Raw genomic sequence first — 15520 nt, forward strand, 5'->3', positions numbered from 1 at the left:
TGCTCTCGGTTCACGGCAGCATAGCAAGTCGACGGCGAGGCTCCGGTGGTGGCGATGGCGTCAGGTGGCGTCGGCGGTGGTTTGGTCTCGGTGGGGACAGGAAACCGACGGGTGGTGGGGAGGGGGTGTCTCGGCTGTGCGCACAGGTAGAGAGGAAGAGGGGAAAAAAAGAATTGGGGTTTAGGGATTTTGGGAGAAATTGGGAAAAGAAGATGATTTAATTTGGGGATTTTGGATAAAGTGAGAATTTATGGGTGAAGTAGAATTAAAATTGAGTTAAGTTTAAGAAACATCATAAGCTCAAGTGGTTTAAGGGTTGGGTTAGTAAATGGTACACTTAGGTTCAAAACTTAGGGGTTACAATTTAAAATTTACTTAGCTTTTTAGGCTACACAAGAAGAAATTCCATGGATGGTCTATTATAAACTTAAAAAGGACACTTAGATAAATTTAGGTGACTCACAAAATATGGGTTACAAGAGTACATGTGCATGGCTATGGAATTACGTGACTCATTTTAGGAGTAAACAATTAACTTCACGAAAGGCTTTCACTAAGACCAAAAGAATCACGCAACAATAGACAACACAAAAAGGCAACGAAGAAAACAAGACAACACACAAAAGCAACAAAGAACAAGTTGTTTTCTAAAGACAAGGGTAGGCTAGAAAAGGGTTACCTGCTATCTCATCCTCAATCAAACCCTCAGTCTCCGCCTAAGATCGCCCCTTCACGAAAACCCGACCTGAGGGTCTAGCCCCGGCTGCTCCACGACTCGAGCTCTCTCCCGATGCTCCTCCGGGACCCGAAGACGGTGGCAACGCCCTTTGGTTGGCTTGCTGAGGGCACTCGGCAATCTTATGTCCTCTCTCCCCGCATCGAAAACATCGGAACGCAAAACCGTTGCAATCCTGACCAGCATGCTCCTTACCACATTTTAGACATGCGAACCTCTTGGCTTGGCTTCCGGACTCCGTTCGAGGTGGTCCTTGAGTTGGAGAAGGTGCATTCTTGGCTTGGAAGTTCTGCTTTGGCCTCTTGAAGTTAGAAGATCCTCCGCTCTCGGTCCTCTTCCTGGCAAGCTCATAAGATCCACGTTGTAGCTGCTGCACCCGATACAAGTCTGCTGCACTCAAGTAAGCTTCCTTCAAAGACCTCGGCTTGCTCACGGTTAAAGCCTTGCGCGCCTCGTAGTTCAAACCTGCTACGAACTTCTCAACTTTGGCGAGCTCGGTGGGGACAAGCAACCTGGCGAAGCGAGCGAGCTCTAGAAACCTCTTGTGGTACTCAACCACCAATGAAGAACCTTGTTGGAGGTGCAGAAACTCCTTATACATCGCGGCTCGAACATGCGCCGGATAGAACCGCTCTCGCATCCGGTCCTTCAAAGCCGTCCAGTCGAAGTCAGGCTCCTCGAGGCAAGCTGGTCCCTCATGCATCCACCACAAATCAGCTTCGTGGCTGAAGTAGAACGATGCTAGCTCCACGCGGCGCTCCTCGGGGCACCCAACGATCGAGAAGATCTTGTCGAACGTCCGAACCCACTCTTCGAGAACAACTGGGTCTTCCTCACCGGTGAACGTCGGAGGTCTATGGCCCGACCCAAGGCGCCCTATATCTCTATGCCTGGTAGGCTGTGGAGGTGGAGCGGGATTGTTGTTGTGCAACAACGCCTCGCTGAGGGTCTGCATAGTCTGCGTGAGCTGTTGCAGATTCTGGGCAAGCTGTTCGTTTGTCGGGGTCTCCGACGTGCGTGCGCGCTGACGGGGTGGTGCCATCGCAAAGCTTCTACAACAACAACACTATTACAAAACAAAACAACAAGCAAGCAAGCAAAGTATAAACAGCACACAGCTCACAGCGCATCCAAAGAGTCCTAAGTCCTAATCACTTAGATTCTTACGGTCGTTTCGGGTCTCAAGACACACTTAACCTCTTTAAAAGTCTAGTAGAGTCTAGCATCCTAGGCTCAAACCTAGGCTCTGATACCAACTGTAACACTCCCAATTTTCATGCCATTTTAAACTTAAATATGCAAGAAATCTAACCACGAATCATAAGTAAAACACAGCGGGAGTCTATATATATAAAGACAGAAAAGGGAGAGTGTTATGCCACGTCCACACTAAAGTGAACGCACAGGCAAGGTTAAAACAACATCACAATCTAATATGTCTAGCATAAGGGGCACACAGGCCCAAAACTCAACTACAACTGTCTTGGAAACTAAACTAGCCATCTCTATCGCGCTCGCCGACTACTCGGGACCTGAAAAGCACATAAATAAATGGGACGACGCCCGGTCAGCGAATAATGCTGGTAACCCATCAATACGCGTCAATAGCATATATATATATATATATATATATAGATAGTTTATTGCAAAATCATTTTCGAAACGGAATACTATATATATTAGTTCAAAACCAAAGATAGTAGTCAACCACAAAGACTCTATATCACTCACAACAACGAAAAGGGAACACATCCCAAGGCGTATTCTACCATCACTCAATAGAATAACACCCGACATGCTCACCAAATGAGAATAAAGAAACACACAACGGCAAGTGAGAATTTATGGGTGAAGTAGAATTAAAATTGAGTTAAGGTTAAGAAACATCATAAGCTCAAGTGGTTCAAGGGTTGGGTTAGTAAATGGTACACTTAGGTTCAAAACTTAGGGGTTACAATTTAAAATTTACTTAGCTTTTTAGGCTACACAAGAAGAAATTCCATGGATGGTCTATTATAAACTTAAAGGACACTTAGATAAATTTAGGTCACTTAGATAAATTTAGGTGTCTATTATAAACTCAAAGGACACTTAGATAAATTTAGGTGACTCACAAAATATGGGTTACAAGAGTACATGTGCATGGCTATGGAATTACGTGACTCATTTTAGGAGTAAACAATTAACTTCACGAAAGGCTTTCACTTAAGACAAAAAGAATCAGGCAACAATAGACAACACAAAAAGGCAACGAAGAAAACAAGACAACACACAAAAGCAACAAAGAACAAGTTGTTTTGGGTAGGCTAGAAAAGGGTTACCTGCTATCTCATCCTCAATCAAACCCTCAGTCTCCGCCTAAGATCGCCCCTTCACGAAAACCCGACCTGAGGGTCTAGCCCCGGCTGCTCCACGACTCGAGCTCCCTCCCGATGCTCCTCCGGGACCCGAAGACGGTGGCAACGCCCTTTGGTTGGCTTGCTGAGGGCACTCGGCAATCTTATGTCCTCTCTCCCCGCATCGAAAACATCGGAACACAAAATCGTTGCAATCCTGACCAGCATGCTCCTTACCACATTTTAGACATGCGAACCTCTTGGCTTGGCTTCCGGACTCCGTTCGAGGTGGTCCTTGAGTTGGAGAAGGTGCATTCTTGGCTTGGAAGTTCTGCTTTGGCCTCTTGAAGTTAGAAGATCCTCCGCTCTCGGTCCTCTTCCTGGCAAGCTCATAAGATCCACGTTGTAGCTGCTGCACCTGATACAAGTCTGTTGCACTCAAGTAAGCTTCCTTCAAAGACCTCGGCTTGCTCACGGTTAAAGCCTTGCGCGCCTCGTAGTTCAAACCTGCTACGAACTTCTCAACTTTGGTTAGCTCGGTGGGGACAAGCAACCTGGCGAAGCGAGCGAGCTCTAGAAACCTCTTGTGGTACTCAACCACCAATGAAGAACCTTGTTGGAGGTGCAGAAACTCCTTATACATCGCGGCTCGAACATGCGCCGGATAGAACCGCTCTCGCATCCGGTCCTTCAAAGCCGTCCAGTCGAAGTCAGGCTCCTCGAGGCAAGCTGGTCCCTCATGCATCCACCACAAATCAGCTTCGTGGCTGAAGTAGAACGATGCTAGCTCCACGCGGCGCTCCTCGGGGCACCCAACGATCGAGAAGATCTTGTCGAACGTCCGAACCCACTCTTCGAGAACAACTGGGTCTTCCTCACCGGTGAACGTCGGAGGTCTATGGCCCGACCCAAGGCGCCCTATATCTCTATGCCTGGTAGGCTGTGGAGGTGGAGCGGGATTGTTGTTGTGCAACAACGCCTCGCTGAGGGTCTGCATAGTCTGCGTGAGCTGTTGCAGATTCTGGGCAAGCTGTTCGTTTGTCGGGGTCTCCGACGTGTGTGCGCGCTGACGGGGTGGTGCCATCGCAAAGCTTCTACAACAACAACACTATTACAAAACAAAACAACAAGCAAGCAAGCAAAGTATAAACAGCACACAGCTCACAGCGCGTCCAAAGAGTCCTAAGTCCTAATCACTTAGATTCTTACGGTCGTTTCGGGTCTCAAGACACACTTAACCTCTTTAAAAGTCTAGTAGAGTCTAGCATCCTAGGCTCAAACCTAGGCTCTGATACCAACTGTAACACTCCCAATTTTCATGCCATTTTAAACTTAAATATGCAAGAAATCTAACCACGAATCATAAGTAAAACACAGCGGGAGTCTATATATATAAAGACAGAAAAGGGAGAGTGTTATGCCACATCCACACTAAAGTGAACGCATAGGCAAGGTTAAAACAACATCACAATCTAATATGTCTAGCATAAGGGGCACACAGGCCCAAAACTCAACTACAACTGTCTTGGAAACTAAACTAGCCATCTCTATCGCGCTCGCCGACTACTCGGGACCTGAAAAGCACATAAATAAATGGGACGACGCCCGGTCAGCGAATAATGTTGGTAACCCATCAATACGCGTCAATAGCATATATATATATATATATATATAATATATATATATATATATATATATAATATATATATATATATATATATATATATATATATATATATATATATATATATATATATATATATATATATATATATAATATATATATATATATATATATATATATATATATAGATAGTTTATTGCAAAATCATTTTCGAAACGGAATACTATATATATTAGTTCAAAACCAAAGATAGTAGTCAACCACAAAGACTCTATATCACTCACAACAACGAAAAGGGAACACATCCCAAGGCGTATTCTACCATCACTCAATAGAATAACACCCGACATGCTCAACAAATGAGAATAAAGAAACACACAACGGCAACACATGCCTTCGTGACATCACTCATCACGAATAGAGAAACACACATTGGCAACACATGCCTTCGTGACATCACACATCACGAATTCAATAATCCTTCCTTATGCCCGGTTCCAACCTTATAGCGACCCCCAACCTTATAACTAGTTCCAACCTTTACCTCCAGGACCCCTGTACTCCAAAGTCCAACCTTATGCCTCCGAGGACTGTCGTCCCCACTCCTACAATCTCCAACATATCCACCGATTTCATAGTACACGAGGGTACCGTTCACACACACGGCCGAAGCCACCCAAGAACACGTGAACCTTACACACAGGTCACAAACTCCATAATCACATCATGGCCACCACGAGGACCACTGTCGTACCTTGGTGACTAATGTCCCATACCATTAATCGTGCAATCTAGGTACAGACACACACACCACACCATCATAGGAATCAATCAATGGATCACAACAAAGATATGAAACCATACTCAACAAGGAAAGGATCACAATCCGACAACGACGATGATCAACACAAGTCATCATCCACAATAGGAAAGAACAAACAACACACGCTAGCATTTCAACACCGAACTAGCATGCTTATCAAACGAGTAAACCAAACGTTATTCCGAAGAACATACAAGACTCATCATGGTTCAACGAATCACAAGGTTGAACACTTAGCACGATTCAAGACACCAAATCCTACATGGATTCCTAACACAGTTCTAGACATACGAAACATCAAAAAGACACTCAAATAGTTCAACAAAAGAACATCGGGAAGTCAAAACATCAATTAACGAGTCAAAAGAATCACGGGGAACAAATCCCCACACAAACCACCATTGTACCCCGCGGGTGGGGCCACGGGTGGACCCCCACCCGTGGTTCCGCCCGCGCGAACCTTGTTCCACCAGCCTTGTACCCCGCGGGTGGACCCCTACCCGCCGTTCCGCCCACGGGTACACAACCCTGTACCAAATAATCCCTTCGGGGATTTTCAACACCAAGCTCAAATTCAAGCCCAAAACACCCAAAATCTCACAAAATACAACAGCACGACTTGAATCAAAGGAATAGCCAAGCAATGGCATACAAGAACCCTAATAACAAGCTCTAGATATGCATTCCCACAAGACAATGCATCAAATCTCACATTTCATAGCAAAAATCACATGTAGAATCCAAGAAATCATCATATAGGTAATGAAAATAGATTTTGTAAAGCATGGGTTACCTCTTGTAGACAAAATCTTCACTTAATACACCTTTTCAAGCTCCGAACGAGGCTCTCCTTCAACCCCAACTTCAAGAACACACCAAAAGACCATAAAGATTTCATCTTTGGAAAAAGATACCTTAGAAAGCACTAAAAACACAAAAGGACCATAGATCTTACCCTCCTAGATGCTCAAGAGTAGGAAATGAGGAATCTTGGAGACAAACTTGGAAGATCTTGGAATGCCCAAACATAGCTTGAAGGAGAAGCTAGCTAAATTCTAGAGAGAAGGAGGAGCTTTTGTTTTGAGAGTGTAAGGGAAAGAATGAAAGGCAAACTCTAGGTTAGCTTGGAATACAATCATGAGGTGAAATGTCTTCATTACCCTTACTAAGATGGAAAAGTGTAAGGGAACAAGGGAACTATTCACAAAGCTTAGAGTACAACTCATTGACTTGGGTTGACTAGTCAATTACTTGTCCCCAACTATTAAATTTTCAGGAATTTAAAGAATAATAAATTACCAATTAGATTAGGATTAATTACTTAATTAATCTTTAAATGGAATTCGGATTTACGGGGTGTCACATACTAAATCAATGATTACGCGATTAACGGACTACATTGATATTTCGCTAACAATTGAGGGATCAAATTGTTGATTTTCTAATAAAGTTCCCGTTGTTATTATTATTAGAGTTAATTCCAAGAATGGTCCCTTGACTATTGTAATTTTCTTATTTTTATCTTTCGACTTTCAATTGGACCATAAATGGTCTCTTAACTATTGATCTTTACCAATTTTCGTTCTCGACTTTCAATTTAATCATAAGTGGTCCCTTCACTATTGATTGTTTTTTTTTCAAATTTGGTCCTCTAGTTAAATATCATTTTAATAAACATTAAATTTAAGGGTAGTAATGTAAAAATTTTAGTTCTTCACAATGATGAACTCAATGTATTAAATTTATAAACTCAATATTTGTCAGTCTTAACAACAAGCTAATTTTTACATTATTATTCTTAAATTTAATGTATATTAAATTGATATTTAACTGAAGGACCAAATTTGGAACAAAATCAATAGTCAAAAGACCATTTATGGTCATATTGAAAATCAATGACGAAAATTGATAAAGATCAATAGTCATGGGACCATTTATGGAGTCCAATTGAAAGTCAAATGATAAAAATTAGTAAATGTCAATAGTCAAGGGACCATTCTTAGAATTAACATAACTCTCATTATTATTATTATTATTATTATTATTATTATTATTATTATTATTATTATTATTATTATTAAAAAGTTAAAAAATATATTGCAATAAGTTATGTCAAAAAATAATAATAATAAGTGAAAGAATATGTCGTTATTAAAATTTGTACACAAAGGAAAATGAAAGATAATAAATTTAGAAATATATTATCATTGTATAGGGATGATATCAAAATGTGCACAATACTGTCGGAAATTATAGAATTTCCGACTACATGAAAGTGAACTTAAATCAAGTCGAAAGTCTTGTTCCGACCACTTTTGGTATCCGGAAAAATCTTAGTTGCTATTTCCGACCACTTTTTACTTTCGACTTGATTTAAGATCACTTTCAGGTGGTCGGAAATTTCATAATTTCCAGTAGTGCAACAACGTAACTTATTTATGCACATAATTATACCAACATATTTTGAATTTTTAATTTTTAATTAGAATTTTAACAATATTGACCTTGATATAAGAGTAAATACCCAAAATGGTCCCTCGACTATAGCTAAATTCATAAATTGGTCCTCAACTTTCAATTTTAACCAATTAAGTCCTTAACTTTGCAATTTTGACACGATTTGGTCCTCCATCTATTTGACCATTTGTTGACCGTGATCGGTGATCTCCAAAAGAACCTTCAGCTTCGTCGGAGCACGTGGAGGCCTCCAGGATGACGTTGCACCGGTTCAGAAACATGTCGTCTTTTTCGCTCTGGTACGAACTCAACTACATTGAATCCAAAGGGAGGATGAAGAAAGGCGACCGAATTTGGTAGATTGCTTTCGGCAGTGGATTCGAATATAACAGTGCGGTCTGGAAATGCAACCGGAACCTTAAAAAACCGATGATGGATCATGAAATTACATATATATCCTCAAAAATCACAGTCAACAAACGGTCAAATAGACAGGGGACCAAATTGTGTTAAAATTACAAAGTTAAGGACTTAATTGGTTGAAATTGAAAGTTGAGGATCAATTTGTGAATTTAGCTATAGTCGAGGGACCATTTGGGTATTTACTCTTGATATAATTTAGTGGATATTGATGATAAGTATAAGAACAGGATAAGTACCTTAGCTTTTTCATGAATTATTCTAGGAAAAGCAAAACACCCAAAGTGGCAAATTAGAACAATTTTTGCAAACATTGTCTGGATTTATTATAGTATAATCGGAGTTGCCATTATATATATAAAGCTTGGGGAGAGAGATAATAAAAGACAAAACGTCCTCACCTGTCTTCCTACAAAGTCCAACAATAATGTATCGTGATAAATCCATCATTCATTTCTCGTTCTAAACAATTCATTCCCTTCCATTCCATTCCATTCCAGACGTGTTAGTTAAGTTGAGGGTCAACTTGAGCTTATTTGGATCACCTTTTAGCTGTCACAATTTTAATTTAATTTGTTCTAAAAAATAAAGACTAAGCTACCAGACCTCTTCTCTGCATTCTTAGCTTGTGTGTGAGAATTAAGATGGCGGAATCGGAAGCTCAGAATTCGTCACAAATTCTACTTGGTATGATCGTCGCAATCCTTCTTTTCTTGGTGTTTCTTGCGAAGGTGTGGAATAAAAGCAGGGAAGTGAGTGGGAAGAGATTTCCTCCTGGGGGGAATGGTTGGCCAATCATTGGCGACAGTTTCAACTGGTACAAGGCTATCGCCAGTTCTCATCCACCCCGTTTCGTGGAACAGCAGGTTCAGAAGTGAGTTTTTTATTTATTTTTTTTTTTTTTTGCGACGAACTTGAAACTGCAATATTTTCGTCAACCTTGAATCATTTGAGGAATAGAATGGTTAGGACCAAGCGTTTCTAGAATCCGCAATATTTTTCTTATTATAGACTATATCACATTTTGGAGAGGTATGGTAGGTGTTGGATTTGGTCCAACAATCTCTTAGTCACCAATTGATGGATTTGGTCATTTACCGGCCTCTGTCCAACAAATCTTCTTAGTGTTCATCGCCTGTCAATTTTAACAGCACAATTTTTGTTCTTGAACTCGAACTTGTGATGTGTCTTTTTTATTTTCTTACTTTATTTCTTTATACGGCCCTCACACATTTTCGAAAGACAGACCTTTCCGACTTTTATCTAACAATCTCCTAGTCACCAATTGATAAATCAACTTGACTATTTGCCGATCTCCGCCCGACTATTCACCCTCCAAGCACACACTTGCCAATTTTAACTACAATTTTCTCATATTGAGATTCAAACCTCTGATCTAGCTCTTTTATTTTCTTACTTTATTTCCTTATACTGATACACATTTTTCAGAGACAGACCTTTCACTTTATGCACTCTCGTCTAACAATCTCCGAGCCACTGCAATTGGCCCTTTACATGTCTCGGCCCAATAAGAATGATGTTTGAAAACATATATATGTGTGCGTGAGCAGGTACGGAAAGATATTCTCGTGCAGGATACATGGGAAGCGGGCGGTGGTGTCTGCGGAGGCGGGGTTCAACAGATTCGTTTTGCAAAACGAGGGGCGGTTGTTCCGGTCAAGCTACCCCAAATCGTTCAGAGATTTGGTTGGGAAGAACGGGGTGATCACAGTGCATGGGGAGAAGCAGAGGAAGCTCCATTCCATTGCCTCTAAAATGATGCCTTTGGAGAAGCTAAGGTTCCATTTCTTGCACGACATTCAGAGGGTCGTTCGCCGGACGTTGGAGGGCCTAGGGGATGGTCAGGTTGTTCCTCTCCAAGATGTCTGCAGAAAGGTATGGTGTCCTCTCTTTTTTGCTTCTTCGAAGGAAAAGTGATTATTCTACCTCTACTCTCATTTTCTACTCCTTAATATGTGACATGCTTTGATTACCCACATGATAAAAATAATTCATCTTTGATCGGTACATCCAGTGTTGCAAACATCTCGCCTAGGTGCACTATTGGAAATTATGGAATTTCCGACCACCTGAAAATGATCTTAAATCAAGTCGAAAGTCTTGTTCCGACCACTTTTGGTATCCGGAAAAACCTTTGTTGCTATTTCCGACCACTTTTTGGTTTCAACTTGATTTAAGATCACTTTCAGGTGGTCGAAAATTCTATAATTTCCAGTAGTGGTGCTAGGCACCGGTCGGCCACCTAGCGTATCACCGTAATCAGTGGTCTAAGGGGCCGCCGAGGCTGCTTAGTCACTGACCGTCTCAGCTTCCTAGGCGACTCCTAGGCCTCCTAGGCACCAGCAATTATATCGTGGACCATGGTCCAAAAACGGTGTCGTTTCTTTAAGTAAAGAAACGGTTGCCATTACAGCTTAATGGAGCCCGTATTTTTGGTGTATTAGTTACAAAATGAAATGACAGTGTATCAAAATAAACTGTCTCACATATTGTTTTTATATTATCAAATGAAACTGTAATTGAATTGAAATGAAACTGTAGTTGTGTTGAAACGAAACTGCAATGTATATAAAATGAAACGGAATAATAGTTTCACATATTTGAGTGTATATTGTCCAGTGAAACTACAGTTATATCGAAATGATACTGTAATTGTGTTGTAATCAAACTGTAGTGTGTATAAAATAAAATTGAATAACAATTTCACATATTTGAGTGTATATAATGTCGAATGAAACTGTAGTTATATCGAAATGAAATTGTAGTTGTGTTGAAATGAAACTGCAGTGTATATAAAATGAAACGGAATAACAGTTTCACATATTTGAGTGTTTATTGTCCAATAAACTGTAGTTATATCGAAATGATAATGTCGTTGTGTTGTAATGAAACTATGGTGTATATGAAATGAAACTGAATAACAATTTCACATATTTGAGTGTATAATGTCAAATGAAACTGTAGTTATATTGAAATGAAATTGTAATTGTGTTAAAATGAAACTGCAGTGTATATAAAATGAAACTGAATATGTTATACAAACAGAGTTACTTTTTGCAGGACGGCGCGAAACGGGTACCGTTTCTTTCAATTAAAAAAAAAACGGCACTGTTTTGATGCCTGGACCACAATGCATTGTGGACCGTGGTCCACAGTAAAATTTGTCCCTAGGCACCGGCTAGGCCGCCTAGTCAGCCGATTAGCTATTGTTCCTTATTTTTTAATGAGTTATTCACTCAAAACGACATTGTTTTGAGCAAAATAATATTAAATTGTTCAAAATTTAGATTTTTTTAGGTTAATATTTAATATTTTAGTATTAACTACTAAAGTATTAAATAGTTTATAATTATTATTCTTAAAAAAATTAAAATATTTTAAACAAAGTTTAAAAAATTAAAAATAAAATAATAAAATACTTCGGACATTTAGCGATTTTTTCAATCATGACTATATTAAGGAGTAAAAGTATAGAAGTAGAATTTGAAATGTGTATTGTAAAACTCTTCTTCAAATTCCATCATTTCGTCTCTCTTTGGACTTACCACTACATAGATAGTCTCACGCTATATGTTTTTTTTTTTTTTCGTTGTTTGATACTTTGAAAGAGATTACCAATTGAAAAGTGATATATTCATTTGGTCTCTATTAAAAAATGGCGTAAGGGTTAAATAGCTCTCTTTACTATTCAAGAAAATTCAATTAGGTTATGTTTGGCAAATTTAGTTGAAAAGGTAGATGAAAGCTTAAAAAGAGCTGAAATTTGAAAAGTTATAAGCTAAGAGCAAAAAAACTAAAGAGTTATTATGCTTAAAAGTGTTTGATAAATTAACTTTTTGATAAATTGATAAATGTAAAAAGACAAAAAAGGACATCTTCATAAAATTTAAATTAATTTGTTTACATATTAAAATTTAATATTTTGTCTTAAAAAAGAATTAACATTTTAAAATGAAAGTATTAGCATAATCATGATCTAGCATCACATAATGAAGTAACAATATTGTTGTGAATCTCCTTAATCTCATAATAATAATAATAATAATAATAATAATAATAATAATAATAATAATAATAATAATAATAATAATTGTGATGAAAGTTGCGGAAGATAAAAGGATTTTAATTGAGAAGGGTAAATGATGTCATTTCTTTAAAATAATAATGACAAAAAAAAAATTTAAAAAAAAAAAAAAAAAAAAAAAAAAAAAAAAAAACTTAATTAGAAAGCTACTAGCTTATTTTAAGCTACGAGCTCATTTTGGAAACATACCAAACAGAGCTAGTAGCTTAAAATAAGTTATAAGCTCTGTCAAACAGAGCCTTAGCATCCTGAACTAAAAAAACATTCAATTAACTACTACAAATCTTTAAGGAAAAAGTGTCAAATTGACCCCCTAAGTCAAACGGATAGTGCAATTGGATCCCCTAAATGAAAAAAGCTTCATTTAAACCCCTTAAACCTGCTAAAATGTTCAATTGAGTCTAAAATTACCTGATTAACAAGTTAGTGCAATAGGAGGCTGACATGTGTCCCTTTTTAAAATTTTTATTTTTTAATGATTCTTTTCTCTTCTGTTTTATTAAAAAATTTCTTTTTGTTTTATTTAAAAGTTTTTTATTTTTATTTTTTATTATTAAACAGCCACCGGCTCAACAGCCGGTGGCTGTCTCCTTCCCCGAATAGCACGGCCATGGCCGTCTGAGAGCCATCAGCCATGGCCATCTGAAGCGACAGCCGTGGAAAGATGACCAGACACAACATTACATTGGTCAAAATACATACCTATGAAGTACTGTTTCAAAACATTAGCACTGCAACTTTCCTCTCAATCTGAGTCATCTACCCAATCTTCTCCTCAAGATTCATCTTCTTCATTAAATCCTTGATTCTAGTTCCCAGTGGCTGCTTGGGATCCTTGTACTTCAAGTCATCACCTTCTGCCATGGCTGCCATGAGCCAATGAAGCACAAAACCAGCAGCCCAAAACCCACCAAGGGTCTTGTAGATCTCCCCATTTTAGCCACCCCATTCAACATCTGCTCTCCTTCTTCCCCAATAACTACACACCATTACAGATCTCCCCATTTTATCTTTCCGTTTGGCCATCGTCCTCTACTCTCCTTCTTCCCCAACTACACACCATTACAGATCTCTCCATTTTCTCTTTCCGTTTGGCCATCGTTTTTGGACAGCCCGTGGCTGTCGCCGGACAACCACGGCTGTCCAGGGAAGGAGACAGCCACCGGCTGTTGAGCCGGTGGTTGTTTAATAATAAAAAAAAAAATCAAAAACTTCTAAATAAAACAAAAAGAAATTTTTTAATAAAACAGAAAAGAAAAGAATCATTAAAAAATAAAAATTTTAAAAAGGGACACATGTCAGCCTCTTATTGCACTAACTTGTTAATCAGGTAATTTTGGACTCAATTGAACATTTTAGCAGGTTTAAGGGGTTTAATTGAAGTTTTTTTCATTTAGGGGATTCAATTGCACTATCCGTTTGACTTAGAGGGACAATTTGACACTTTTCCCAATCTTTAAACAAATTCAATTTTCATTTGGTGTAGGTTTATATGGATACTAATTTAATGGTACAATATAACTTTGTATTTTCAATTCTAATGCTCCGTATATTTGTAAAAAAAAATATTCCCGTATCAAAATCCCTAACATTATTATTATTATTATTATTATTATTATTATTATTATTATTTTGAATGTATCAGCTTATGTTGAAATTGTGTATCTATATATGAGTATCTATGTTCTCTCCAAACTAACCTTGACACGGTGCTTTCATTTTTTATTTAATTTTTAATCTCATATATAGATATAGATATATGGATACACAGTTTCAACATAAGCTGATACATTTAAAATAGGGAAAATGGCACTTTTTCCCCCTTAGTTATATACTTATAGTACTTTTTCTCCTTGAATTTTTCAAGTGGCTCTTTTTCCCCCTGAAATGTTAGATGGACATATTTACCCTTAAAATAAATATTTCATTAATTTTTCTTCTCTAACAAATTATGACCACGATTCGGTTCAAACTGAACAGACACTATAACAACTAAACTGAAATATTCCAATTACAATTTAGAATCAAAACTTGATATTTAGAGTTTATTAAAATCGCGAACCGGAATGACCGATTCATGTTCCGAACTGAAAAAAATAAATTACATTTATTGTTGAATTTAGAGTATTTTAAAATAAAAATAAAATGTTAAAATAAAGACGATTCAAAATCGCCAACCGGATCCGGAACCACCGGTTCACGGTTCAGAATCCAATTTTTTTGATTCGTAATTTTAATGAATTGAAATCTAAATATTGGATTCTGGATCTGAATCATAACCGGAAACTTTCAATTCGATTGTTATAGGGTCCGGTTCAGTTCGAATTGAACCGTGGTCATCCCTACGTATAAGCAATAATTTGTTGAAGAATAAAAATAAATAAAATGTTTACTTTAAGGGTAGGAATGTCAATTTAATATATTAGGGGGGGAAATTATCACTTTTAGAATAATTGAGGGGGCTAATGTACTTACATAAACAACTCAGGGGGAAAAAGTGATATAAGTATATAACTCAAGGGGAAAAAGTGTCATTTTCCCTTCAAAATACTAATAATAATAATAATAAATGTTAGGGATTTCCTTTCAAACAAATGTTAGGGATTTAGATACGAGTATTGTTTTTTTTTTTTTTGTTTTGTTTTAAATAAAGATACGGAGCATTAGAATTGAAAATACAAAATTTTATTTAACCGTTAAATTAGTATTCATATTTTTTTTGAATGCTACTAGCTCTATTACATTGTAGTATCTGTTCATATACTTTCTCAACCTATTGAAACACAAAGAACTAATAACACCTCCACTGAGGCTCGAACTCACAACCTTTCAAGTGGAAGTCCAACCCGGATACCATTGGACCAAATTAGTATTCATATAAACCTACAAAAAATTAAAATTGAATTTTTTAAAAGAGTTGTAGTAGTTAATTGAATGTTTTTTTAGTTCAGGGTGCTAATTGAACTTTCTTGAATAGTAAAATGGGCTATTTGACCCTTATGCCTAAAATATTGTAGAT

At 37.9% G+C, this 15520-nt stretch overlaps 2 protein-coding genes across 2 annotated transcripts in view; one reads left to right on the forward strand and one right to left on the reverse strand.

Moving 5' to 3' along the window:
- Positions 1-716: 716 nt before the first annotated feature.
- Positions 717-1778, reverse strand: LOC109166977. The gene has a single exon (XM_019315877.1). The coding sequence runs from the start codon at positions 1776-1778 to the stop codon at positions 717-719; it is 1062 nt and encodes a 353-aa protein (XP_019171422.1).
- Positions 1779-8797: 7019 nt separating this feature from the next.
- The window catches only part of LOC109166978 (abietadienol/abietadienal oxidase), a 28575-nt gene continuing 21852 nt past the window's right edge, over positions 8798-15520 (forward strand). Inside the window, exons 1-2 of the mRNA XM_019315878.1 lie at positions 8798-9270; positions 9968-10292. Of these exons, the coding sequence (XP_019171423.1) occupies positions 9041-9270; positions 9968-10292 (555 nt within the window). The 5' untranslated portion in view covers positions 8798-9040. The remainder of the gene's footprint in view (positions 9271-9967; positions 10293-15520) is intronic.

The sequence above is a fragment of the Ipomoea nil genome, unplaced genomic scaffold (genome assembly GCF_001879475.1).
Source record: "Ipomoea nil cultivar Tokyo-kokei standard unplaced genomic scaffold, Asagao_1.1 scaffold3142, whole genome shotgun sequence".
Lineage (NCBI taxonomy): Eukaryota > Viridiplantae > Streptophyta > Magnoliopsida > Solanales > Convolvulaceae > Ipomoea > Ipomoea nil.